The 27,863-nt window shown below is 42.7% G+C and overlaps 1 protein-coding gene across 2 annotated transcripts; it reads left to right on the top strand.

Annotated features, from left to right (window-relative positions):
* Positions 1-10: 10 nt before the first annotated feature.
* On the top strand, positions 11-27,703 carry zgc:92140 (DUF4612 domain-containing protein). Of its 2 annotated transcripts, none has more exons than XM_010871794.4 (6): positions 11-120; positions 14,931-15,060; positions 23,289-23,374; positions 24,596-24,666; positions 25,217-25,277; positions 26,160-27,703. In XM_010871794.4, exons 2-6 carry the CDS (start codon positions 14,970-14,972, stop codon positions 26,211-26,213), a joined length of 363 nt encoding a protein of 120 aa, XP_010870096.1. In that variant the 5' UTR covers positions 11-120; positions 14,931-14,969; the 3' UTR covers positions 26,214-27,703. The 2 variants fall into 2 exon arrangements, with proteins under 2 accessions (XP_010870096.1, XP_010870094.1); XM_010871792.5 differs by lacking the exon at positions 11-120 and adding an exon at positions 472-747.
* Positions 27,704-27,863: the final 160 nt, after the last annotated feature.

Below are 27,863 nucleotides of genomic sequence, written 5' to 3'. Positions count from 1 at the left end.
TATTTGAGATGGATCTTGGTTCTGGATTGCTAGTTGTATGGAATTTACATTCCGTATTTATATTTTATGGACCATTCAGAGGACAGATGTCTCGTAACTTCTCCAGGTTGGGATTGGAAGGTAATGAGGACGGAGAAATAAAAGCTTTTAAAATCTATTTTGTTTTTATGGTACACAATAAAAATAATTTCTGGGATGTATTCTGTATTGCTCCTGCTGTGTACCTTTACTATTATTTATTTTTGTGTGACGCTAAGGATTATATCCACTTTCAGACATTTGTCTTAGTCTGGTAGCACTCAGTTTTCTCCGGAGAGCCACTGAGCTGGCATGAAGAACAAATAGATGTCTTGTTTTTTTTGTTAATAAACAATTTAGAAATAGTGCAACATGTACAAACTGTCGCATACCTGTCTAACTAATTGAACAGATACGTAGTTCCTTTCACTTGGCCGCTGCGCGAAATTGTTTTGGCAAAATAGGGACTTTTTTTAACCATTAAATACTATTAATACTTTTTTTGTTCAAAAACTAGCCCTGATATATTAATAAAATAAGGTCCTCAGCAAGATGGCTACACTACTGCGCGAAATTGCGGGGTCCTGGTAAAATGACGCAAGCCATAGTTTACGTTCGGTGTATTGGTAACACGGATCCCAGCCACACTCCATAGCGCTAGCTCCCGCCCGAGTGTCCGCGTGAGGCTTGGCAAATCTTAAGTGGACCGAGCGGATCCGGTTCATTAAAGTAAGTAGAAACATTAATATAATACTCTATATTCGTTGTACAATGTTATTATCTTAAATGAACGTGCACAAATTATTTATTTCTCTCGTAGCCCTCTTTGTTGTTGTTTCCTGAGTCGGCTGTGATTGCCCGGCGCTTTCCTTCCTGTGTCTTGGGGTTCGGCTTGGACTGTGTGTTCGAACAATGTGCATACATCAGGAAAAATAGATTGGAAATGGAATGGTACCTAACAGTGTAGTTGTTTAGCTATTAGTTAGGGCTAGATACCTTTCGACCTCATCTATGCTTTTAGCAAATTGTCGTAGCCTATTTTTTCCATCCGCGATACTCCCCTTTGCCCCCTCGCTTTCCCTGGTCTGCTAGGCCGTTTCTGGGTTTAAAGCAACGCCAACCGAGAGGACACCTGAGCACGCATTAAGACAAACACATTTGTGTAGTATACGGAATGTCCGTATTTCTGTGTAAACACGTAGGGAGTCGCTACTCTCCCTTTCCATGCGGGAAACAATGCGCCCAGTGTCTATCTGCAGCGCAGCTGGACACAGCTGTGTTAAGCAAAGCAGCAACTCTGCTCCGCGAGCTCTGCCGCCCGCACTGCTGCCTGTCACTTGACTCATTACACACGACTTGTGCTGAGATCTTACTCTGAGACAGAACAGTGATACTCAATGGTTTATTGGGAGTTCTTGCTCACGTCCTATGTGGTTAGACATTTTCTCATTTCTGGCTGTGGCTACATGGTTACTTCACAATGGCACTCCCCACAGACGATCATATCTAATCCTCGAGAGAGCTACAGCTCAATATTTACAGCCCACTGTTGTTTCTTAGTGATTTCTTCAGCAGTCATGGACTGTTGACCATCTTCACATTAGGAATGTGTTTTATTCACATTATTACATCATACATCTACATATCTACATAACAATCTAATGTTTGACAATAACATATTAGCCTGGGTCAGCCAGAGACATGGTATTAAGCAATGAGTGGATGCTGTCCTCAGCTGCTAGTCCATTGCAATAGTTGGACCAATGCATGTGCATAAACAACGGGTAGAGTTGCTTTCTTGCTTAGCCACTGTTTCCAGCTAACAGCTCATAGTAGATTGGGTATTAAACTGGGTGGTTTGAATGCTAAAAGCTGTGTTGTACAAGACCCTATGGTGTATGAGACCCTATACCACTGGTGAACATTTATTTTTAACTGTTATAAATGGGTTGGACACCTCAGGGGTTTGTGGTATATGGCCAATATACTACAGCTAAATTCTGTATCCACGTCTTGCATTGTATTGTACCTAACAGCACTTGGACATGATGTATTGGCCATATACCCCATCACCCTTGTGCCCTGTCGCTTAACATTACTCCTCTGCACTCTGTTGTGATTGGATGACAATGCAACAAGTTCCCTGTCCTTCTCTGTTCTACTTGAACTTTTTCTGCATGTCTTCCTTTCTTATCCTTTTCTCCTCTCTCTCTCCATCCTCTCCCTCTATCATCTGTGGATGTGATGTGTATGATTCGTCGCTCGCATATGGCTTTTGTTTCCGGCGGCAAAAAACAAGAGTGCACAGCTCGCTCTGAAGTCAACGTCTCCCGGCAGGGAGAGATAGAGAGATCTATTATTAGCGGCCCTGTCCTCGACTCACTCATCTGCCCATCTCTCTCCCTCTCAGTCTTTCAATCTGTGTTGTCTCCCCCTCATCTCTGCCCACTGTCTGGCTCTCAGGTGGTGATTTTGGCTTGTGATTTGAGCAGAGAGGGTGCAACACTAATTAGGATTGATATGATGCAATGTTAACATGACATCACACTGACAAGGAGGAGGCTAGGTTTCCATAGTTACTAGAAGGGCTTTGTATGTGATGCGGGGTGGGGGGGGGGCTGTGTTGTTTTTGGAGTTGTGTGTGCTGGTATGTCCTGACTGTGTTGTTATTGGGGTTCAGGGTGCTTGTAGACTGTCTCCTGACTGTGTTGTTATTGCTGGGGTTCAGGGTGCTTGTAGGCTGTCTCCTGACTGTGTTGTTATTACTGGGGTTCAGGGTGCTTGTAGACTGTCTCCTGACTGTGTTGTTATTGCTGGGGTTCAGGGTGCTTGTAGACTGACTCCTGACTGTGTTGTTATTACTGGGGTTCAGGGTGCTTGTAGACTGACTCCTGACTGTGTTGTTATTACTGGGGTTCAGGGTGCTTGTAGACTGACTCCTGACTGTGTTGTTATTACTGGGGTTCAGGGTGCTTTTAGACTGACTCCTGACTGTGTTGTTATTGCTGGGGTTCAGGGTGCTTGTAGACTGACTCCTGACTGTGTTGTTATTATTGGGGTTCAGGGTGCTTGTAGACTGACTCCTGACTGTGTTGTTATTGCTGGGGTTCAGGGTGCTTGTAGACTGACTCCTGACTGTGTTGTTATTACTGGGGTTCAGGGTGCTTGTAGACTGACTCCTGACTGTGTTGTTATTACTGGGGTTCAGGGTGCTTGTAGACTGACTCCTGACTGTGTTGTTATTACTGGGGTTCAGGGTGCTTTTAGACTGACTCCTGACTGTGTTGTTATTGCTGGGGTTCAGGGTGCTTGTAGACTGACTCCTGACTGTGTTGTTATTATTGGGGTTCAGGGTGCTTGTAGACTGACTCCTGACTGTGTTGTTATTGCTGGGGTTCAGGGTGCTTGTAGACTGACTCCTGACTGTGTTGTTATTACTGGGGTTCAGGGTGCTTGTAGACTGACTCCTGACTGTGTTGTTATTACTGGGGTTCAGGGTGCTTGTAGACTGACTCCTGACTGTGTTGTTATTACTGGGGTTCAGGGTGCGTGTAGACTGACTCCTGGCTGTGTTGTTATTGCTGGGGTTCAGGGTGCTTGTAGACTGACTCCTGACTGTGTTGTTATTACTGGGGTTCAGGGTGCTTGTAGACTGTCTCCTGACTGTTAGTACCAGTGAACATGCTGACTGTGGTGGTTGTTCACTCTTTATCTGCATTGCTGAGTAGCCATATGCATTAGGTCACATCAGGTGTGCACGAATCACAAGGCTAGCACAACCTGATCCCACTAGGAAACTGATTCACAACCCCCGACCATACACACACACACACACACACACCCACCAGCAGTACGTGTTACATGTTTGACAGAGAGACTTGGCACTTGTTGTCCCTGCTGTAGCTGCAGTCACCAGCAGTGTACAGGGGTGCTGGAGCCTGAAGGCATGGCAATAGACTCCACAACAGAAAATGGGTGTTGCTCTGTCGCAGACCAGATAACCTGGAACACTCCCAGATATGGATCAAGCTCGTCTAGATAAGAGAACACTGGATGCAGCAGTGCACAATGAGAATGAAAAGGCTGTACTTGTTGGCAGTGAAAAGATCTCCTCACTAATTGTTTTCTTTTTTTCTTTCTTTGCTTTGCCAGTTTGAGACATGATTCTGTTCATTTGCACTCTCGTCCTCCTTTCTGATATTCAGGTTTTCTACTCTGATGTCCTCATCATTATGTTACACACCCACGCCTGTCGTAGTCGCACAGGAAACCACTTCAACCAGTTATCCTCCTGCAGACACAATTAGACCTGGATTGAAATATATCTGATGCTGTGGTAAGGATATAAGGAACATTCATGGTCATCCTGGGTTTGTCCGACAATACTTTTCAGAGGGATTCGGATGGATCTGGAGCAGAGGCAGAGAGAGACAGAACAGGGTGGTTGACCTGAGCACTGCCCTTTGCTCACCTGGAAGGGCATGTCTGATTGGGAGCAGGCATGTATCTCTAGATAAGGAGATAACATGGTGAATGAGTAAAGAAACAGTGGTACTGCTGTACTAGGCCGTTGTAGGGTGCCACTCAGTGAGGTCAGGAGTGTTTCTTTCATCATGTGACAGGAGGAGGAAAAACTCTGGGTCGTACTGTTAATTCCCTGGCCGTAAGTCCCAGTCCTTTGGGAAGTCACGAAGTGGAATGGTGGAGGCTGAATCGACTGACAATACTGAGCTAGAGTTTTCTCTGTCGTCGTGGTTCTCGTGTTATACCTGTTTTGAAATGACTCATTAAGATGTCCGAAGTCATATTTTGGATGGTTGGACGGCTTATTGGGTCTGCGATTGAACAATAGGCTAAATGAATCTGAACTCTGACTCAACATTACATTTCAAGTGCCCTTCGAAACTCCTCCCTTTCTCGCTCTTTCCTTCCTTCTCTCTTTTCTTTTTCTGTCTTGCTCGAAGCCGCTGAAGAGACACAGAACAGGAAATACAGTGGGCCATGGAGATATGTCATTTTCCTCTCAGCTGGTTTTATTGGCCTGTCCCAGTGCCAGCATGTATATAACAACATCAACATCCTCTCTCATTCTGTCTTCCCAGAACACAATCCCACCCTTTATCACACTGCCGCTCTCCCTCACCATCTGTATGCCTGACTCTGGTACTGTCTTCTAGTGTGTGTGTGTGTGTGTGTGTGTGTATCTGTCTGTCTCTCTCATTGTCACATGACAGAGTTCTCCCAAACAGAGGAGCTGTTATTTATACATTGTCCTACCCACCCCTGGCTACATCTTCTCATGCCCACTACAGTGGAGGGAGAGTGGAACAAGGTGCTTCTTCGGAACACAATAGAACATTCGTACCACAATAAGGGGAGGTTTTTGTTGTTGGCATATACAAGGCTGACGTGTGTCCTCAGAGCTCGCCAGCTTGTCAGGCTAATGTGGGCTTTAAAGTGGGAAAGTGGGAAAGAGATTGATGCTGCCTAGTGTAAACATTTTTGCTACTTTGGCTGAGCAGTTGCCCTGTTGAGTCAGAGGTCTCAGTCTACGTCCTATTACCATCACTCGCCCTGTCCCTGTTATCACTGATGATGGGCCTCAGACACCTGGACTTTAATCCTAACTTTGTGTACGTCAGAGAACTAGCCTTTAATCCCAACTCAGTGAGCCTCAGAGATTTAATCTTAACTGTGGGCCTTTGAAACCTAGCCTTTAATCCCAACTCTGTAGGCCTCAGAGACCTGGTCTTTAATCTTAACATTGTGGGCCTCAGAGACCTAGCCTTTAATCCCAGCCCTGTAGGCCTCAGGGACCTGGCCTTTAATTCTAAGTCTGTGGGCCTTAGAGACCTAGCCTTTATTCCCAACTCTGTGGGCCTCAAGAGACCTGGCCTTTAATCCAACTCTGTCGTGGAGGCCATTAAAAGCTCTGCTAGTGCTGGGCCTTACTATTTTTTCATTCTGTCTTCTCCCTCTCTTCTTCCTTCCCTCTCCAGGATAGGTGGTCCCGCTCAGCCAGTTTTTCAGGCTCTGTGGTGGCTCAGCCAGTTTCTGGCACAGCAATATGTTCGAGAAGGTTTACACACTACTGAGCCTGTGTGTGTGTGTGTGTGTGTGTTTCCTAGAATGTGGACACACTACGGAGCTTGTGTGCTCGCGTGTTTATGCAAGCGCACTTGGGTATGTGGGAGATTCCAGCGTTACATTTGCATGCAAAATCAGAACTTTGATGTCTCACATAATGAACAAACAAACTATGGATGGCTGCTAAGTTGCTGTGTATAATAAGAGTGTCTGCTAAATGACTAACATGTAAATGCATAGTTCCCCCTGCTGGCAGTGTGTTCCCCAACAAAGTGGATTAATATCACACCTTTGAGCTTTTCTACTGACATGGGAAAATGTTTTTAGATTTATTCCCTATGACTTCACATCAAACACTGGAACAGCTGGAAAATATCTAAAACCGCTTTTCTGTAAAATAGTTAGGGTTATTGTTGTCCTCAACCCCTGAAAATATAATTTAGGCCTAGTCATGTGATATAACAAATCTGTGTGACACTGCCTGACTGTGAAATTGTTTTACCAAATGATATACACTTAATATATATATATATTTTTTTTTTTTTTAAGTGAACTAACAAACATTACCATTTATATTTACAGTAGCTTTGTAGAAATTGGCAACTGGAAGTTTAAGACGACAAACACTAAAAATATATATTCTTGCTGTCGTAAGTGAATTTTGAATGTTCACACATGTATATAATGACAACGTGTATTTACTTATACTTATTTATTTATAAATTAAGAGATTATAATATGTCAACCTGTTATTAAATCAGGAACCAAATGACAGAAAAACCTGTAAATTACAAATGATTAAATTGGCTGCAATGGGAAATCATAGGACTCACAAACCACAGTACAAAAATATAGAACAGTAGAGAACAATAAAGGGAAGAAGAGCATACTACAGTTCAATACAGTAGTGAAATGTCATGCTCTACTGTACTGATTCATACTGTACTCTACTGAACTATACATTTCTTTACTGTACTCTACTGTACTGAAATATTCTGTCCTTTTCTTTTAGTGTACTGAACTGTACTGTACACTAATGTACTGAACCATATTCTACTTAGGTACTGAGTTGTGCTCTGCTGTATTGAGCTTGTGAAACATATTGTAGCCTATGATTAGTACAGATTTGGTCCAGTCAGCAGCAACCACAATGTGGTTTTGTTTGGGGAGCACATTCAAACAATAGCCAGTGTGTAGAATAATACCCAAACATGCAAAGGAAGATAGTATATTATTCTAGCTTTGTGTGCTAATCAGGATACATCACCTTCAAGAGAACAACATTTGTTTTTAAGTCTGAGTTTAAGTCTAAGGTCAAAAGATGGATTACCTTAATAACAAAATGCCTTTGCTGAACCCAACAATTATTTGGAAAATGTAAATGTCTGTTTCTACACTAGAAAGGTTATTTGACCGTTATGGATGCCACACTCTCCATTATGGATGTTACAGTTTTGTATTTTTTTTGAAAGTTATTGTACTGTTCCATTTAGATAGATTAATAGACTATCTAGATGGGGAGAGAGAGAGTTATGGGAGGACTATAGTACAGCTGTTTAACATCTACAGGATTTTTCTTGATTTGATTAGCCTCTTAGCCTTTGTGTGGCAGATGGACGATTTATTACGGCCACAGTACAGGAAAAGTAAATACAGTATTTAGTTAATGAGGTTTCTTAATAAAAAATTAAAATAAATCATAACTTCTCTGTTGTTATTTCTATACAGAGAGCTTAAATATAGACAGGAACAATACCCTATGTATGGATGTGCCAAAAGTGGACAACGTGTCCTTTTTCGTCTGGGGAGAACCTAACACTGCATTCCACACTATTAATCCCATAGGTCAAACATGGTGGTGAAAGTAGGATGTTTTGATGATCCTTTATGAAATAAGGTCCTGTCAGACTTGTCATCATTAAAGGAACCATAAATGACGCACAGCATCAGAATGACAGGTGATCTGGTATGCAATTGAGACTTGGCCACCTACTCTAGAATGGCTGCATTTCATGCAGTTTTATACATGTCAACTAAAGTCCACACTCTAAAATATAGATCTATTTAAAAAATATATGTACATCATATTTTTGAATGCTCAGGTTTACTCTCAGTTGGAAACTCTTTTTAGTTTCACATCTGAATAACCTGCAGGGAGAGGATCTGTGTTTGTTTGTGTGTCTGTGTGTGTACATGTTTTATAAAACAATTTTCCATGTCTACATTCAGATTTTTCATGGTGATTTTCCTTCTTCTTTAATGTTATTTTTAGGGTAAATGTTATAATTGGTGTTAGGGTTAAGTTTAGAGTTACAGTTTGGTTATTGTTGTTAGGAAGGTTAGGCTTAGGAATGTCATGGGGACAAAATTTTTATGTACCTATTTAGATAGCTGGGTGTGCGTGTGAAATGTGGCTTGCAGCCTTTTGCTGCTCCTTCAGTAAATAACTATGATGTAATCAATCTAAAAGTATATTTTAGTGTACAGTAGCTTTAGACCTTTGGAACAGTTGGGATAAAAGTAGATGTCTGTGTGTGTACACATTTTTAGAACCCAAATCCACTTTCCAGGTCCCAGTTGGATTATTCTTATAAGTTACGTGTAGAGTAAAAATTATAATTGGGGTTTTGTTTAGAGTTAAGGATTGGTAATTGGCATTATGGTTAGGAATGTAAAGAGTTAGTTTGTTTGTGAGTTGTTAGTAATTTAGTTACTTTGTTAGTTTTTCCTATTTAATTAGGTGATTCATTTGTAATTTATTTGGATTGTAAGTTGGTTGGTTGGTTGTTAGTTGGTATTTAATTTCTGGGTTAGTGAGGCCTTTCTCTGGCTTGCTGAGTATAGGTGGGCCTGCAATTGGATATGAGTGTGTTTGTAGCTTAATGGTGTGCGGTTGTAGCTGGAGGGTGTATTTGAGGCTGAGTGTTGTGCATGGATGTAGCTGACGAGGATGTTGGTAGCTGAAGAGTATGTCAGTCTATGTAGGTTTGTGTTTCATGGCTAGATACGACTGGTGTCAGGGTTTTAGCTCATTCTGTGGGCTTGTACTGTTGACAGACTTCAACATCTGTTCCCAGCTGACAGACTGAATTGTCCACATGCTCTCTGGGCTGCTAAGGCACAGCCTGAACAGCACCAGCTCTGACCTGGCCAGGATGCCTCACTTAGGATACAGCATGATTTGTCTCACCACTACTCCATAGGATTCAGTCAGATCTGGAGAGCATCTCTTTTATTCTCTTCCCCACACACAAGTCTGCATGCAAGACTACATGGTCCGAACTACAGTGGGGAGAACAAGTATTTGATACATGGCCGATTTTGCAGGTTTTCCCACTTACAAAGCATGTAGAAGTCTGTAATTTTTATAATAGGTACTCTTCAACTGTGAGTGAAAGAATTTAAAACAAAAATCCAGAAAATCACATTGTATGATTTTTAAGTAATTAATTTGCAGTAAGTATTTGATACATCAGAAAAGCAGAACTTAATATTTGTTACAGAAACCTTTGTTTGCAATTACAGAGATCATACGTTTCCTGTAGTTCTTGACCAGGTTTGTACACACTGCAGCCGGGATTTTGGCCCACTCCTCCATACAGACCTTCTCCAGATCCTTCAGGTTTCGGGGCTGTCACTGGGCAATACAGACTTTCAGCTCCCTCCAAAGATGTTCTATTGGGATCAGGTCTGGAGACTGGCTAGGCCACTCCAGGACCTTGAGATGCTTCTTACAGGGCCACTCCTTGGTTGCCCTGGCTGTGTGTTTCGGGTCGTTGTCATGCTGGAAGACCCAGCCATGACCCATCTTCAATGCTCTTACTGAGGGAAGGATACATGGCCCAATCCATCCTCCACTCAATACGGTGCAGTCGTCCTGTCCCCTTTGCAGAAAAGCATCCCCAAAGAATGATGTTTCCACCTGGTTTTCTTTGAGACTGTGGTCGCAGCTCTCTTCAGGTCATTGACCAGGTCTTGCCGTGTAGTTCTGGGCTGATCCCTCACCTTACTCATGATCATTGATGCCCCACGAGGTGAGATCTTGCATGGAGCCCCAGACCGAGGGAGATTGACCGTCATCTTGAATTTCTTCCATTTTCTAATAATTGCGCCAACAGTTGTTGCCTTCTCACGAAGCTGTTTGCCTATTGTCCTGTAGCCCATCCCAGCCTTGTGCAAGTCTACAATTTTATCCCTGATGTCCTTACACAGCTCTCTGGTCTTGGCCATTGAGAGTTTGGAGTCTGTTTGATTGAGTGTGTGGTCTGCGAGAGCCGGAATTCTTACTGGTTGGTAGGTGATCAAATACTTATGTCATGCAATAAAATGCAAATGAATTATTTAAAAATCATACAATGTGATTTTCTGGATTTTTGTTTTAGATTCTGTCTCTCACAGTTGAAGTGTACCTACGATAATAATTAGAGACCTTTACATGCTTTTTGAGTAGGAAAACCAGCAAAATCGGCAGTGTATCAAATACTTGTTCTCCCACTGTATATTAACCACACAATGCAGAGTGCAGCCTGGGCTGCAGTGATTAGGTATTTTCAAAGGTCAGTGCCAGGTCACAGGTCACTGTTGGACACTGACCCTTTCACTATAGTCAGGAAGGTTAGAGCTGTCTGAGCTCCTGCCAGTGAGAATAACATTGATTTGATGTTGCCTCTTTCAGAAGAACAGAATGTAACTAATCCAAGTGTTTTTTTGCCAACAAGATAATAGCTCTTCGGTCATTAAAAGGTTTATTAGTGTTTTGCCCTTGCTCAAATAAAAAAGAAATAAAACAATCTTATGTCAACAAGCAATGAGTAAAGAGACAGAACTTCCTGTCATCCTATCAGATTTTGTTCAGTGTTGCGATTACACTTTTGAGAGCAAGGGGCATGAACAGATTAATGGTTGTTGAACCAGGATTTCTATAGTATTGTCAACAAGTCTGTTATCTCGCTCACCTCACAAAAAAAGATCTATAATACAATCAATCAATCAAGTTTGTCTTATCTAAGCACACATGGAAAGCAATAATTAAACCGTTAATTTACCATAATCAAAATGTAGCAGTGGACATCAACCCCATTAAAGCCTGTAGTTTAGCGGGTCTCCCAGGTGGCCCATCAGCCTAAGGCCCCTTTTCCACCAAACCACCACATTCTAGGTTTAAGCTTTCACAGTGCTATTAGTTAATGAGTGCCCATTGCCCCATTGGGTGACACAAGGGGTTTGGGGAGGCCTTGTCAGCAGGGATTTTCTCTGGTGGTTTGGCCGCCTACTAAGCTAAGTGATGTGAATGACAGTGCCCTCGCATACGCTGACCCACAAGACTGTCTGGATGTTTTACAGAAAAGTGTGTGTTTTAGGTCTAACTATACTCATGGGGACCTAAAGTCAATTTCCAGCTCAGGGTTTAGGTTTAGGGTCAAACTTACAGTTCATTTTAGAGTTAGAATTGGGGTTCTAACTCTATGCGATTGGGGTTAGTCATAACATCTAGGTAAAGTTTAGGCATAAATGTTACTTTATTGAGGTTAGGGTTAGGTTTAGGTTAGGGTTAAGATTAGGGCAAGGGAACATGCAATTTCTATTTTCTGGTCCCCATGAGGATAGCCATACAAACTTGTGTGTGTGCATGCATGCATGTGTGCGTGCGCGTGTGGGTGTGTGTGCTCGCTCGCTGACTACAGAGGAATTATTTTATAAGGGGAAGTTGGTTTAAGGTTGATCATGTGTTCTGTGGTATCCACAGTATGCCTGATGTTGTTGTGGGTACCAGCCACAGGGTGGGGCTCATTCTGGAAGTGGGCTGCTCATTTGACCACTACATGGAGCAGGGAAATGCCGTTTAACTATCAGCATTTCATGTGGCGCCTGAACAGCAATTTTAGTGCAAATTTACAGTTCTGACATTCAGGAGTCTGAGCCGGTTCAAATGGCCGGCCTGCAGGTCAAGGCCGAAGCAGCTAGTGAGGTTATGAGCAGCCTTGCAGTGTGGAGGAGGTGTTATCTGGACTCCTTAGTGTCCTTAGATACATGAGCTCAGCCTATTTATACTAGATCAATTACTGACAAAATTTAATTGAAATGACATTTTCATGACATGTCAATTACATTTTCTGTTTACACTGGAAAAGTGAAAGTCTCACAGCAATAAAGCTTGGCAATAGGTTGAAAACATGCACACACTGTGTCTTGCCCTGTCAGTATATTATCTGTTGCTTTTGGGCATCTGGGCAAGATGAACTATTGTTTGATTTCAGTACAACAACACATGTCTATAGTCACAGATTAAAGAGTATTCCTACACTTATCAAAAATGACTGCATTGTTTTTAGGCTAGTACCAATCTAACAGGACATATTAAATTAAAATCTTATGAGTTAAGTAGCTTTAAATAGTTAAGTTACCGGAATATTCAAGCACTGATTGATCAGTCTTATTACACGTATCAACTAAATATTATTTGACATGTTACGTAGTGTTATTTTACATGCATCTTGGTTGACATGCAAAGACCCAACAGTGTTACATATTGTTTTCATTTCAGTACTTTTTCTGCACTATGAAATTGCATTTCTCTTGACTTCTTGATTAACCAATGACTGCAAAATATAAAAATGAGGTTACCTTTATCTGTCAATTGGGGATTACATATCCATATGTAAAAAGAAAGAAGACCAGGGTGTTTACTTCTTCGCAGGAATGTATGCTCCCCTCAGCCTTTGAAAATGAATGTTATCTAGCCAAGAAACCTGTAAATGAAACTCAAACATCAAAATACATACACGAAACAAGAACTCACACAAACCGTTCACACATACACATGCAGACCGAACAGACTCACACAAAATCCCACTCGCCATGAAGCCTTCACACAGACACACACTACTCTCTGCACACCTGGTGCTTCGTGCGGTGGCCAGCCAGCTAAGTGGAGGGAGACTGATTTTGAAGTAAACACTGACCTGCTGTCAGTTTCAAACATGAGAACCAACACAGAGGAGGAGGCGAGGAGAGTAGGAGTAGTGTCAGCAGTCTTTTAAAGAGCTGCACTTTTTCTCTGCACTCATCTAGTCAGCGGCCTCTCACTGCTCTCTCCATTTTACCCCACCTCTCTGCTTCAACCTGTTTCTTGTCTCTTCCTCTCCAAACCCTTTTCATCCTCTGTTCCTTTTTCTCTCGCTCTCTCTCCCACTCTCACTTTCACTCTCCTACTCTCCCATTCTCTATGCTCCCCCTTCTCTCTCTGCTCTCTCTCTCTCTGCTGACTCTGTGTCTCTCTCCCTCTCTCTTTCTCTTTAGAAGTATTGTAGGGCCTCTAGGTTACCATCTCTCTCTTCTTGAATAAATATTTCAATTGTATATTTTTTTTTATAAATTAACACATGGCTATCACTGTCCTCTTCCATTTTCAATGCTATAAACAGTCATTTTTGTTATAATCTGTAAAATGTTACATTTAATTACGAAAACACTGGAGACAAGTAGCCTATCTTATAGCAATACCTAAAAAAAAGAGAGAATTATATATTTTTTTCAGTCTTTGAGGGATCATATCCATAAGGATGAATTGAATGGTCAGGATCTTTAACTAAAGAATTCTTCTGTAATATTGTCTGATCTGGTTCCAACCTATATATATTAGTGTGATATTGCTGGATTTTATACTCCCAATATAACAAATGTATCGGTTTGTTACATTATCTTGGGTATTGAACAGGTTAAAGGTAAGCTTCTTTTGCCATTACTTCCAAATGTTGCCAATTGTTGTTTTTGCAGCATTGCCAGTTTTTTTCTAGTCAGGGTTATTTATGGTAATGGCCCTATTGGAATGATAAGACATGGTTCTAACAGCAATGAAGGTATGTTTTTGTCCTCTCCACTTCAAATACCATCTCATAGAATGTTCTAAAATGTCTATTAACATAAATGTAGTTTTGTAAATTAGGGTTAGGTTAATAGAGTCAATTAGTTTTTGTTTATTTGTATTACACATTTCTAGTTTTAATGGTTTGTAGTTTACATGGCATCATTACAAATAGACAGGAGAGATATGTAATCTTACAAAGAATAATTTTTGTTCATATATGTCTTTTTTCATATAAAGCTGTAATGGCCCATTGACATGAATGAGAAATATTCAGAGTGCAAAGAGGCCCTATAAATATTGAATTAGCCGAGATGCCCTATAGGTAGCCAAGATGCCCTATAGGTAGCCAAGATGCCCTGTTTCAGGTAGCCAAGATGCCGTTACAGATCTCTCTCTCTGCTGTCTCTCTCTCTCTCTCTCTCCCCCTCTCTCTCTCTGCTGTCTCTGTGTCTCTGACTCAGGACATCTATATTTTTGGACAGCTTGTGGCTTGGCTTGAGGTGTTGGTGAAGACTGATACGGATGCTGCCAAATCATGTCTGATCGTACATTGTGGGTGTGACACTGACAGTCAGTCACTCTGTGCCTTTGAAATCTTTCCTTTGTGTCTGTGACAATAGTGTGTGATTGACAGTCTGCTTGGGAAAGGGGTTTCCTGTGTGCCTGTGACAGTTTAGGCTGACACGGGATGGTCAGCATGACAGACAGGATGTGTGTGTGTGTGAGATGCAGGTCTTTGTGTATATGTGTTGTCCCCACTAGGTTAGAGGCTATTTATTGCTTGGGGGTTAAGTTTAGGGTACAACTTACAATTAGGGTTAGTGTGAGAGTTAAGGTCACTTTTAGATTCAGGCATTATATGTTAGGCGTTAGGGCTAGGTAAAATATCTGTCTGTCTTTGTGATATAGACTCTGACTGTATCTATCTCCCTGTACCTACTGTCCTGTCTGTGTCTAGGTGAGAGTGCCATGAGGAGAGCAGCCAGAGAGTGAGGCGATGGGCTGCACCTCGGCTAAGCAGGTGTCGGCCGTGCCCAGTGATGAGGAGGGCCGGGGCAAGGCCTACAGCAACGGAGACCTCTTCACCGGTCAGCACTCACCACAGACACTACATACACAGACCTCTTCACCGGTCAGCACTCACCACAGACACTACATACACAGACCTCTTCACCGGTCAGCACTCACCACAGACACTACATACACAGACCTCTTCCCCGGTCAGCACTCACCACAGACACACTACATACACAGACCTCTTCCCCGGTCAGCACTCACCACAGACACACTACATACACAGACCTCTTCCCCGGTCAGCACTCACCACAGACACTACATACACAGACCTCTTCACCGGTCAGCACTCACCACAGACACACTACACACACAGACCTCTTCACCGGTCAGCACTCACCACAGACACACTACATACACAGACCTCTTCACTGGTCAGCACTCACCACAGACACACTACATACACAGACCTCTTCACCGGTCAGCACTCACCACAGACACACTACATACACAGACCTCTTCACCGGTCAGCACTCACCACAGACACTACATACACAGACCTCTTCCCCGGTTAGCACTCACCACAGACACTACATACACAGACCTCTTCCCCGGTCAGCACTCACCACAGACACACTACATACACAGACCTCTTCACCGGTCAGCACTCACCACAGACACACTACATACACAGACCTCTTCACCGGTCAGCACTCAACACAGACACACTACATACACAGACCTCTTCCCCGGTCAGCACTCACCACAGACACACTACATACACAGACCTCTTCCCCGGTCAGCACTCACCACAGACACACTACATACACAGACCTCTTCCCCGGTCAGCACTCACCACAGACACACTACATACACAGACCTCTTCCCCGGTCAGCACTCACCACAGACACACTACATACACAGACCTCTTCACCGGTCAGCACACACCACAGACACACTACATACACAGACCTCTTCACCGGTCAGCACTCACCACAGACACACTACATACACAGACCTCTTCACCGGTCAGCACTCACCACAGACACACTACATACACAGACCTCTTCACCGGTCAGCACTCAACACAGACACACTACATACACAGACCTCTTCCCCGGTCAGCACTCACCACAGACACACTACATACACAGACCTCTTCACCGGTCAGCACTCACCACAGACACACTACATACACAGACCTCTTCCCCGGTCAGCACTCACCACAGACACTACATACACAGACCTCTTCACCGGTCAGCACTCACCACAGACACACTACATACACAGACCTCTTCACCGGTCAGCACTCACCACAGACACACTACATACACAGACCTCTTCACCGGTCAGCACTCAACACAGACACACTACATACACAGACCTCTTCCCCGGTCAGCACTCACCACAGACACACTACATACACAGACCTCTTCACCGGTCAGCACACACCACAGACACACTACATACACAGACCTCTTCCCCCGGTCAGCACTCACCACAGACACACTACATACACAGACCTCTTCACCGGTCAGCACACACCACAGACACACTACATACACAGACCTCTTCCCCGGTCAGCACTCACCACAGACACACTACACACACAGACCTGTTCCCCGCTCAACACACACCACAGAAATAGTACATACATTACATTCACCTGAAGCTATCTAACTCCCCTGTAAAACCTCCCTATTCTGTGTTCTAACCCCTCATGTCGACAACTGTCTTTAAAGCCTCCTGTCCCTGTGTACGATCTCCTCTGTAACCCTGCTACTGGGTCCACTGTTCTGGGAACATGACAATCTGTCTGACCATTTCCAAATAACTACAGTAAACTGTGGCAATACATTTTCTGAATCACATTTGAAATCTTTTTTGACCATACAATTTCTCTTCATCCTGTGTGAAAATACTACTTACGTGTGCTGTAGCGTTTAGGATTCTTATGAGGTTTGGGTGTTGTGTGTCTTCAGTACTTAATGTTTTAGAGCTTGGATGTGGAGAGAGAGCATTGAGAAAGTATATCTAGTTAACAACATCAATTATCACTGCCTGCCGGGCTGGTTAGGCTGAGAGGATGAGGGATTAGCAGCAGATTAAGAATTAGCAGCAACACGCTGGAATAACCACACAGGAAATGACAGATGACGAGTCATGGGAGCCAGGCCTCGGTCTGTTCTCCGTTTGCTGTCTCACTCTTTTCCTCTCTCTCTCTCTCTCTCTCTCTCTTTAATTCACTGTACCCTTTCCTTTATGGTTCCTACTCTGTAGCCATCCCTCTCTTTTTCTCTGCCTCTACATTGTAACACTGTAGCTCCTACTGTCTCCCTCATACAGTCATTGGATTGGATTCTTTGTGCCCTTTTCTATCTCTGTCTCTCTCCACTCTTGATGTTGTCCTCATGTTCCTTCATTGGCGGGGGTGGGAAAATGTTCCCTGAGAGAGGAGCATGGCATGGGTTAAAGATTTTCTCTCCGTTTTTTTTCCTTGCCACTTTCTGGATCTCAGCCTCACTTTCCCTCCCAAGGCCACACTTTCTTCTTCCTTCCTCTTCTCCATGTTCGACCATCTTGCTCCACATCCTGTCTGACTGGTCTCCTCCCTCGCTTTTGCTCTCCCTCCCTTTTCCCCTCCTTTCCATGTCTTGCACACTCCACTATTGTAGCATTAGGTCACAACCTTTTGTGTCTTACCCCCTCCTCCCTGCCCTCCCTCTGTGTAATGGGAATGGTCAGTGACCGCTCATCTGCTAGACGGCTGCCAGCCTGCCTCCCACTATAGAATGATGGGAGACTCTCTTCTGCAATTGGCCCTAGTTCTGGTCTGAGCGGAGTCAGGCTGACCCAGGCTGGGGTGGGTTGACCGGGGCTGGACTGAGCAGGGCTGGGGTGGGGTGGGTTGACCGGGGCTGGACAGGGCAGAGAGGCAGCTGGACACTAGATAGATGATTATATCAAGTGCCTGTGGGACGGTGATGATCCCAGAGCAGAGGGGCAGGACTGTTGACCTGAATATGGTCATGGATTACAGCCACCAGCCTGGACCAGCACACTGGTCCACTGTTCTTTCAAAGCCCTTTCCCTTTTTATGTCCCACATTCTTCTGCTTCTTATCACTCTTCTTCAGCTCAGAGGTTGTGAGTCTTTGTGTGTTTGGTTAGAGGAGCAGCACTCATCTCAACAAGACTGATCTCTTCTAACATAGGGTGTCAAAGTGGGTCATTGTCTGTGTTCCAACCAAGGGAGTGGGTTCGTTTATTGTGTCCTCAATCTACTCCTTATGCTCCTGTACACAGAAATGGGCTAAACTCCCATATAAAACACCAGGAAGGAAAAGCTAAGTTCCTATACAAAACAACAGGAAAGAAAGGCTGAGTTCCCTTACAAAACATTAGGAAAGAACAGCTGAGTTCCCTTATAAATACTAGGAGAAAACAGCTGAGCTCCTTTATTAAACTCCATGAAAGATCAAGTGAAACATTTCAGAAAATAGCAACACTTTCTGATAGTAGCCTTTTTGAAATTGGCTTAGGTAGCTTCTGCAGTTGCAGTATTTTCATTTGAGCATGTCAGTTTTTGTCTTGCAGCTTTGCAATTTGATTCCATTTCATGGAATGAGCGAATTGGTTGCAATTTAAATTCACTATGAGGCTATTGTTAAAACAACATTCAGAACTACAAAGGAAATATGAACCCATGCATCTCACAACACTATTTTAGTATGTATCCAACTGATTTTAGAATACATTTGAATTAAATACATCCTTTTTAGAGAAGAGCTGTAATGTAATATAAGAGTAATAATCTCTCCTGGTGTACGAACCTATGAGCAATTTTTTTCTTTAAAAGATAGCGGTGGTACCTTTGTTGGTTGACCAGGCCAGGCTAGCAGAGCAGAGCAAAAATAAAGTATCCTGGTCTGACACTATATTGTTAGTTTACTAACCCAAGGCAGGCTGGTAGGATGGTCAGTGTGGTTGTGTTAATGGGTGAGGCCTGTGGAGACTGACAGAGAGAGCCAGGCAGGAGGCTCTGACAGACAGATGGCATTAAGGAGAGAATGACACACCCTTGGGTCGCCACTCCATTCAGTCTGAATGGGCATGTGTGGACACGTGTTTGTGTGTGCGTGTGCGTGCACATATTCAAATGGACACATTTCTGCTTGTAATGACTCACATACACACACAAGTTTCAACTGCGAGAGATTTTGGTGTATTGCTCACACTCACTCACGCACGTGAGAGAAAAGTACTACCTTTGTAATCTCTTAAAGGTGGACAGGGGGTCCCAGCCCCTAACGAGAAAGACGTCCACATCTGAGAATAATTTTTTCTTAATAAAGAATATCTGCCCATAAAATTGCTCCATCATCATTATTGTCATGACGAAGCCAGCGGCCCGGTCGCATCATTGGATATGACAGGCTCTGTTTCACCTCTTCTGTCAGTGCCAGGGGAGACACTGTATCACTGATTCAATAATGACCAATGTAGCCTGCTACTAGATCAGCATACAGTGCCTAGTGGAAGTCCACACACTCCAATCCTTCATGTTATGCTTCCTTTAAATTTAAAAAGACGTTACGTTAGAATTTCCCTACAGGTCCTCACTAACATTTCCTGAAGAATCAACCAATTGCACTTCCTAAGAAAATTGCAAGAAATTACCTGGCTCCCAGATATTCCTGTTCAAACCGGAAGTGCCATTTAAAAACAAAATATCAGCGAAAATCTATCACATTATTGTCACATTATATAAATGGAGAAATACACATGGATGTAAAGTTGTTTGTGTAATCGACTCTAAATTCTGTCAAATCACCACAGTATTTTGGTGATTTAGACTAGTTTCAATTAAGAGCCTCCTATGATATTTGGCCCAACTATAATACAACATTTATTATTATTATTGAAGTATTATATGGTTATTAGGCTACATGCAGTCTATTGAAAATTGCATTTGTTTTAGCCTATCTTTAAAAGATGCAGCTTTGTCCTTTTGTCTTTTAAGGTTGTCGGCATCCACACTGTATGATAACCTGCCTTTGGTGGTGATTTTGCGAGAGGGAAGTATCTGAGTGTCTAATATTACAACAATTAGCACAGATTAAAACATTTAAATAGAGTTGCGTTTTAGCAATTGTGCCTAGATCTAAACCTGCCGGAGTTTCGCTTTCAGTAAGCTTTTTTAAATTATTATTTTTGTCATTTGATAACATTCATTAACGTTCATTTGTCTAAAAATAAATATATATTTTATTTTTAAGAGAATTATATTATTAAGAAAGCAAAACGTGAACCTTCTAGTTACGCAAACTAATTATTAGGCTTAATAAAATGTAATAAATATGCAAGAACAGCCTTCTGTACTTGCCTCTCTTTGTTGGGGTGCCAGTCTGCTGAATGATTGAGCAATCAGTTCCTGGAAATGTCGGTACACGTCATGTTTTGCTTGCATGGTTTGTATTATCCTTATTTGGCATTCAGTTTTGTAAATCGTTGACACACTGGTAACATGTTTGGAATTCATAAAATCAACTAGATATACCAATAACTCAGTAGCTGGGTCCTATTTTGTTAAGGTATTAATGTATTTTAAATGAATATGTAGTTTCAGTACAAATAATGTGTGTGCTCAATCTATGGTGCCTTGGGGCAAGTATGATCCTCAACATGGCATACATCACTGAGCGTTGATTAACAGTCAGGCAGATAGAGGGGCGGAGACGACCATGGGAAAAACATATGTAGACATGGCGTATGAATGCATTCAACAGTTCCATTTTAGGTCGCACTGTTCATATAAGTCAATTCTTGTAATTAACTTTCTCTGAAAGGCGAAAGGCGTGAGTTCAGGGGGGTGTGTTGTTAAACCTTAGCTGACGCTACTGAAGACGTCAGAGTGACTTGTACACATACAATGTAAAACCTTTCTTAGGGCTGTACACTGTCCAGATCCACTGTATGTATGCTTGAGCCAGTTGACTGTCATTGATGCCGTGTACTTAGCAAGTGCATAACTACAGATCTGAGACCAAGCTAGGACAGATGTGGGTGGATCCATTTTTAACGATGAAATATAGTCATTTTAATTTGTCCTTTTATAGGTTCGTCTTTAATGTGTTTATGTGCCTTGGATGTCTGCTCAGTGTTAATCATATTTTTCCCCCAGCGCTGTTAGTTCTCTCTGCTACTAAGTCCCAGTGACTAATGGTTAGGTTAATTTTGTGTGTGTGTGTGCGTGCGTGCTGCTATATGAACAGTCCCCACCATGACAGTAAAAAAAAAAAAAAAATACTGTCTAGGTCTGGCTGGTCCTCACAAGGGAAATGGTATTTAAGAAGTAAAGGTTAGGTTTAGTTTGGTAATTTCTCAAATTCATTTTGTTGCCAGGCCTTTGAGGTACGGATAATTGTGTGTTGCAATAACCATTTGAATGAACTACTAGCTCCCAGCTGAGCAATTTTCATTGAATGTTTCATTTCTCGGCACCTGCCCCCCAGGCACATGCCTATTGTTGCTACCTCTCTAATGGGACATATTTTGCAGAGTACTCTGGTTTACCAGTGGAGTGCACTTTAAACGATGTAAACAGTGTTCATCAACATATTTTTATGATTTTAAATCATCCTCCCCTCTGGTGGAGCCATGAAAGGCATTAAACTGGTGTGAGGATTTGCAATGTGTCTAGGACTTTTTTTTTTAATCCTGTTATGGGCTGGCTGTGTATGTTCTTTATGTCCATTATCTATAAGTGAAATACCAAGTTTGAAAGGGGTTTGAAGACACGGGGCTCATCATGTCAGCCACAAGTAGTTATCAAGTGATGGGCAGCAAAATATTCAGGTTTGACTGAATCCGAGGACTAATAATACTTGTAACAATTTTTTATGGAACACAAATGTCATGATTTCATTGTACATGACAATGTTCAGGGACTCATTTTGATAGTGCCACTCTTACAACCAGTGGCCAAAAATCTTTAAGAGGCTCTGTTGGCCCTCACAATACCACTACAGTATATCACTGTTGTGTGTTTTGAGTGAGTGAGTCTTCATGTTCAGGCGGGCTGCTTTGCTCTAGCATGTTTTTATTCCCCAAGCAGGCAGCAGTGGAATAAATCCCCTCCTCCTTTCTGTCGTTCTCTTCCCCCACAACCTCATTCACTCCTCATAGTTAGGCCCCTGCATCAGTAATCAATAATCGTGGGTGTCTGATCCGATGTTGATATCTTCTACATACTGATGATTCACAGAGAGTGTGAGACGCACACAAACACATGTATGGGACCCAGGTGTCAGGGAGGATACTAAGGGTTTATCTCAAGAGAGACTGACTCACAGAGACCGAGACGGGGGACAGAGACAGGAAGAGGAGTGGAGCAATCTGTCAGACTGACTGTGACTGACTGACTCTGACTGACTTACTCTGCCTTATTCTGACGGATTAACCTGACTAACTGAAACAATGAAGCTGAAGCTGACTGAGTCTGACTGACTGAGTCTGACTGACTGAGTCTGACTGACTGAGTCTGACTGACTGTCTGACTGCACTTGGTAGGTGCGATCCTGTTATATCATATTAATATACAACCCTGTTTCCAAAGTTGGGAAGCTGCATAAAATGCTAAATACAGAATACAATAATGTGCAAATACTTTTTTCCTGTATTTCATTGAAAATAACAGAAAGACAACATATCAAATGTTGAAGCTGAGGAATGTTGTTGTTTTGGGAAAATGCATGCCCATTATGAATCTGATGCCAGCAACACGTTACAAAAAAAGGTGGGACTGTCTTTCACATAGTGGTGAACCCTTCCCCATCTTTACTTCTGAACGACTCATCCTCTCTGGGATGCTCTTTTAATACCCAGTTATCTTACTGACCGGTTGACAATGAACCTAAATAGTTGTGAGATGCTCCACCAGGGGTAGTTTTGCCTTCCAGTCTTTTGTTACCCCTGTCCCAACTGTTTTGAAATGTGTTGCTGACATCAAGTTCATATAGGACATACATTTTTCAAGAAACGATCACATTTCTCAGTTTCAACATTTGATATGTTGTCTTGGTACTATTTTCTATTGAATATAGGGTTTAAGTGATGTGCACGTCATTGCATTCTGTTTTTCTTTATTTTTTCCAACTTTTTCAGAAACCGAGTTGTTCATCTATTTCAGAGAAAAGCCTCAGTACATAGAATGGAGCTGATAGGGCAGGGTGGTGTGATCAGTTCCAGTGATATGCAGGAGCAGTTCTTCATTTGTTGTTTTTATTTTTCCCTCTTTACAGATGAGTACAAGATGAAAGGAGTAGAGGAGGTGAAGTACATGCGTGGAGATGAGGACAGGGTGAATGCACGCAACCAGGAGAACCTGGTGAGAGGGAACGACACACACACACACACACCGCCATCTTTCTGACACTACAACACATAGCCATTTGACCATCCATCAACATAAGCAAACCGGTGGCATTTCTGGTAAATACACATTTCCACAGAAGCCCATCCCACTCCAACAACCACACGCGCACACATTAACTAGCATGTACATACAGGGACGGGTGCCTCCTTAGCAGGTAGAGACAACGTGTTGGCATGTATGGAATGCGAGTGTTTCATCCAGGTCTGCTTTAACCCATTCCTCTAAATTTTCTACATTGTCCACATCTTTCCTTTCAGAAATATCCAGAAAGTGCACCTAACAATTAAATGAAGGGGAACCAGTTTAATATTTAGTAAATGTACAGATGTGGTAATGATTTTGTTCATTTCTATAGGCCACTGCTGGCCTGAAACATACAGGAGAGTTATTTAATTTTCAAAAGTGACGATCTATTTTTAGGGAGCTTTACAAAAAGCACTCATTGGGGACTGATTGTCATGTAATCCTGCGTAGTCAAAGTGCACACAGAGACCAGTGGATTTCTGTGTGATGATTCTTATCCATGAAATGCCTCTTGGAAAACAACAAGGTTTTGACCGTGCTAATAGGTGTTGAAATAAGGTCCCTGATGTATTTTAACAAGTCTGTCCATTTTTCATTTGCTTGCTCACCCTACCAAAAAAGGCTTAAGCCTCTGGCATGTTCTGCTCCTCCAGAGCACAGAGGTCTTTCTTCTGGTCAGTCCCAGGCAGAGCAGGTCAGATTCTCTCATACATTTTGACATGGCTCAGTTGCGGGCTGCCTGGGTGTGTCCAGGCCACAGCAGCTGGGGAAGTCAGCATCTTCGTCCCCAGCCTCAGGTTCATAGCTGAGCCAAGAGACCGGCCCCTCCAGCCAAAGGCCACCTGTCACTCTCCTGAATCGTGAGGACACAGAACAGTAGAAGGGGATGGTTCCAGCCACAGGGCCTTGACTGTCCGGGGGTAGGGTGACTTTCATTCCCCTGCCTTTGGAGGGGGCAGGCTGAGGATGCAGAGGCGTCGGCCTGTTGTGTCTGTCCGTCTGTTGTCTTGCGTGTTTGTTTAGAGTCTGTGTATTCTTGTGTGCGTTTAGTCTCTCTATGTAGTCTATTTGCGTTGTGTGTGTGTGTGTGTGTGCGTGTGTGTGTGCGCCACGGGTAACTGTGAGACGATATGTTTCTGTATATTTCAGGAGAAGAGCTCTGTTCAGTACAGAGGGAAACAGTACAAAGATGGCTCTGGAGCCAATGCCAACAGGACAAAGTGAGTTGTGTGTGTTTTCAAAAAATCTTCACAAAGATAAAGAAAACTGTGTCCTGAGAAAGGAGAATCTTGGTGTGTGTGGGACAGAGTGAATGATAACGTGTATCACGGTGTCGCTACTAATTTATAGTAGCGACACTGATAACATCAATGTTTTGATGTTATTATTGTGATTATTAATATAGTGATTATGTAGGGAGTAGTTATTTTCTTAGGTTTCCAGCTATGTAATGCCTCTATTTTCTGTTCCATGTAATTGTGTTTGTGTAGATTTGCATATTGGGTGTTGTAGCTGTATCTAGTCTGTATTTGTATTAGAGCCTCTTGTGCGAGTGCTCCAGAAAATGATTATTCAAATTCCTGCACAACCATGAAGGCACTGCGTGTTTTCTGTGTGGGGGGTGCAATGGAAAATGTTAGTGGTATGTTTGTTGCCTCCTCTTTCCTCTTTCCTTCTTTCCTTCTCTCTCTCCCTCCCACTCTCAACCTTCCTTGCTCTTTCTCATTTTCACTTTCTTTATCTTCCTCATTCTCACTCTTTTCTCCACAGTATCCACACGTCAGAGAGCCAGCAGGAGTTTTTCCGGATGTTGGATGAAAAGATTGAGAAGGTGAGGGGGGAGAAGGAAGGAAGGAAGGGAGAATGGGAGGGATTTGGCAGTAGGGCCTTTACGTTTAAAGAAACAGTGTCCTGTCTATTGACAGTTTCTGTGTAGGCCAGTTCTAACTGGCAGATGAAGCTTCAAGCTCAGATCCATCCTTCTTGAGAGTTTACAATGTTACTCCTATCAACTTCACTTCTTATCCATCCGTATTGTTCCCTTTTAACCTTGTCTATTCTTATAAACCTTAATTATTCCTTTGACCATCATCTTAGTATTCATTTTAACCTCATCCCTTCTTACCCATCCTGATTATTCATTTTACCCTCACCTTAGTATTCATTTTAACCTCATCCCTTCTTATCCATCCTGATTATTCATTTTACCCTCACCTTAGTATTCATTTTAACCTCATCCCTTCTTATCCATCCTGATTATTCATTTTACCCTCACCTTAGTATTCATTTTAACCTCATCCCTTCTTATCCATCCTGATTATTCATTTTACCCTCACCTTAGTATTCATTTTAACCTCATCCCTTCTTATCCATCCCGATTATTCATTTTACCCTCACCTTAGTATTCATTTTAACCTCATCCCTTCTTATCCATCCTGATTATTCATTTTACCCTCACCTTAGTATTCATTTTTACCTAATCCCTTCTTATCCACCTTCATCCCCATTCCTTTTACCCTCACCTTAGTATTCATTTTAACCTAATCTCTTATGCACCTTCATCCTTTTTTCTTTTAACTTCACCCGTTCTTATCCATACCCAAAGTAATTTCAAACTCACTGCTTCTTATCCCATCCTCCTCGTTATTCCTGTGGTATCTCATTTCATCTCTCTGCATCATCCCTCTCTCACCTGTGGTGTGTGAATCCACAGGGACGGGACTACTGTTCAGAGGAGGAGGAGGTGGAGGTGGAGGATGGGACATAGCACACTGGCCCCTACTCAAACCGCTACAGAGCCTCCATGAGTGTGTATGGTTGCATGTGAGAGACAACTGAACTGTTTCTGTGTTGTGGGTATGTACGTTTGACTGCCTTGTGATTCTGTGTTTTTTGCACGTGTGAGTGTGTGTGTGTGTGTGTGTGTGTGTGCGATAGAGAGAGAGAGAGAGAGAGAGAGAGAGAGAGAGAGAGAGAGAGAGAAAGAAAGAGAATACTATCCTCAAAAACATTTGCCTCCTTGGTCCTCATCCCATTGGGTCCCTGGTGGGATGGCTGGAGGGAGACAAACGAGGAGACAGGCAGACATGTGGACTCACTGCAACCAGCCTGTAGGACTATGGAGAGACCCTCCCCCACCCCTCTACAAAAACTACCAGCCCTGTCAACTGTTCCTGGTCCTGCTGTGTAAATCACATGACGTTAACATGGAGAAGGAGGACAAAATAATCCAGAGCATTATGGGAGTTGGAGTCTGGGAAACACCCTCCTGGTTTCCACCTTCCATGACCCAGGCTGTTGGGCTTCGCCCAAGAGGAACAGAGATGGAGATAAACGGGCACTTCCATAACCCCACCAGAGACTGGGGCTCACTGCTGGAGTTGGTGAGACAGAGGAGCCAGGAGAGGCAAGGGCAAAGGGAAAAAGAGAAAAACTAGATATTTTAATAAGAGAAAGAAAAGGTTGTGAGTTGGTTATTTTAAAGCTCTGAACTTCTGCCTTTTGAAGGACCTTTTATTTTGTTGATCCAGTTGAGTTTTTTTGGGGGGGCTTCTATCATAATGCATCACTTCCCTCCACAGGCTGCTGTAGTGGTCTATACTGTAAGTCAAAGTTCTGTGTCTATACAACCTGCCTCTTAAATATCCCCTGAACACTAATATACCACACCCTGGTTACCACACCCTGGCTAGGTAAAACTCAACACATTCGCCGCACACTATACATCATATTTATAGATGCAGACAAAAATGCAGACACACATGAACACAGAATACGCAGATATGGACAGAAATGCACAGATGCCATTGTATTCCTGCCATTTCATTAGCCAAGTGTATGTATGTTAATAGGCTGTGGCATTGGGGGGTTTGGCTGAATGTTGTAATCAGCAGCTCTGGGTTGGTTAGTTTCTACTGCTGGACTTATTCATGTGCACCTTCAGTGTTCATTACTCTGTTCTGTGCATTGGTAGCTCAGACCCCACTTCTCTTCATTTCAGTTGAAGCTTACTGGCCGAGTGGAGTCACCTTGTGTTGAAGCGCACACACCCACTCTCACACACACACACACTCACACACACACACACACACAGTCTTTAATGGACTGAGAATTGAGATTAAAGAAAAACAGGTGTGGTTGCCTGGGAGACACAGCCCAGATCAGTCTTCTTGTCATCATCATTACTGGATCTTTTTTTTTCATTAGGTTTTCATAACTTTTTGTTTTTTTATTAAAAATAAAAACAGGAGCTGTTTATCTGCTGTGAGTTGTTACTTTCTGTGTGACTTCAAGGCGGTGTGTTAAGTTACAGTAAGCAAAGTCTTGTCATGGTGACATCACCATTGAATTGAAGGGTCTGTAGAATTCCCTCTGTTAATGTTTCCAAAACTGTATTGCTGAAAACATAGTACCACTT

This window comes from Esox lucius, chromosome 8 (assembly GCF_011004845.1).
Source record: "Esox lucius isolate fEsoLuc1 chromosome 8, fEsoLuc1.pri, whole genome shotgun sequence".
NCBI lineage: Eukaryota > Metazoa > Chordata > Actinopteri > Esociformes > Esocidae > Esox > Esox lucius.
Note: the sequence above shows the minus strand (reverse complement) of the source record. Positions and strands in the feature narration are given on the sequence as shown.

Bases quoted from the DNA above. Each gene is read 5' to 3' on its own strand.
- zgc:92140 (XM_010871794.4), top strand. From the start codon at position 14,970: ATGGGCTGCACCTCGGCTAAGCAGGTGTCGGCCGTGCCCAGTGATGAG. The intron at 23,375-24,595 runs GTGAGAGGGAAC...TGTATATTTCAG, and splicing joins CACGCAACCAGGAGAACCTG to GAGAAGAGCTCTGTTCAGTA. The intron at 25,278-26,159 runs GTGAGGGGGGAG...GTGAATCCACAG, and splicing joins TGGATGAAAAGATTGAGAAG to GGACGGGACTACTGTTCAGA.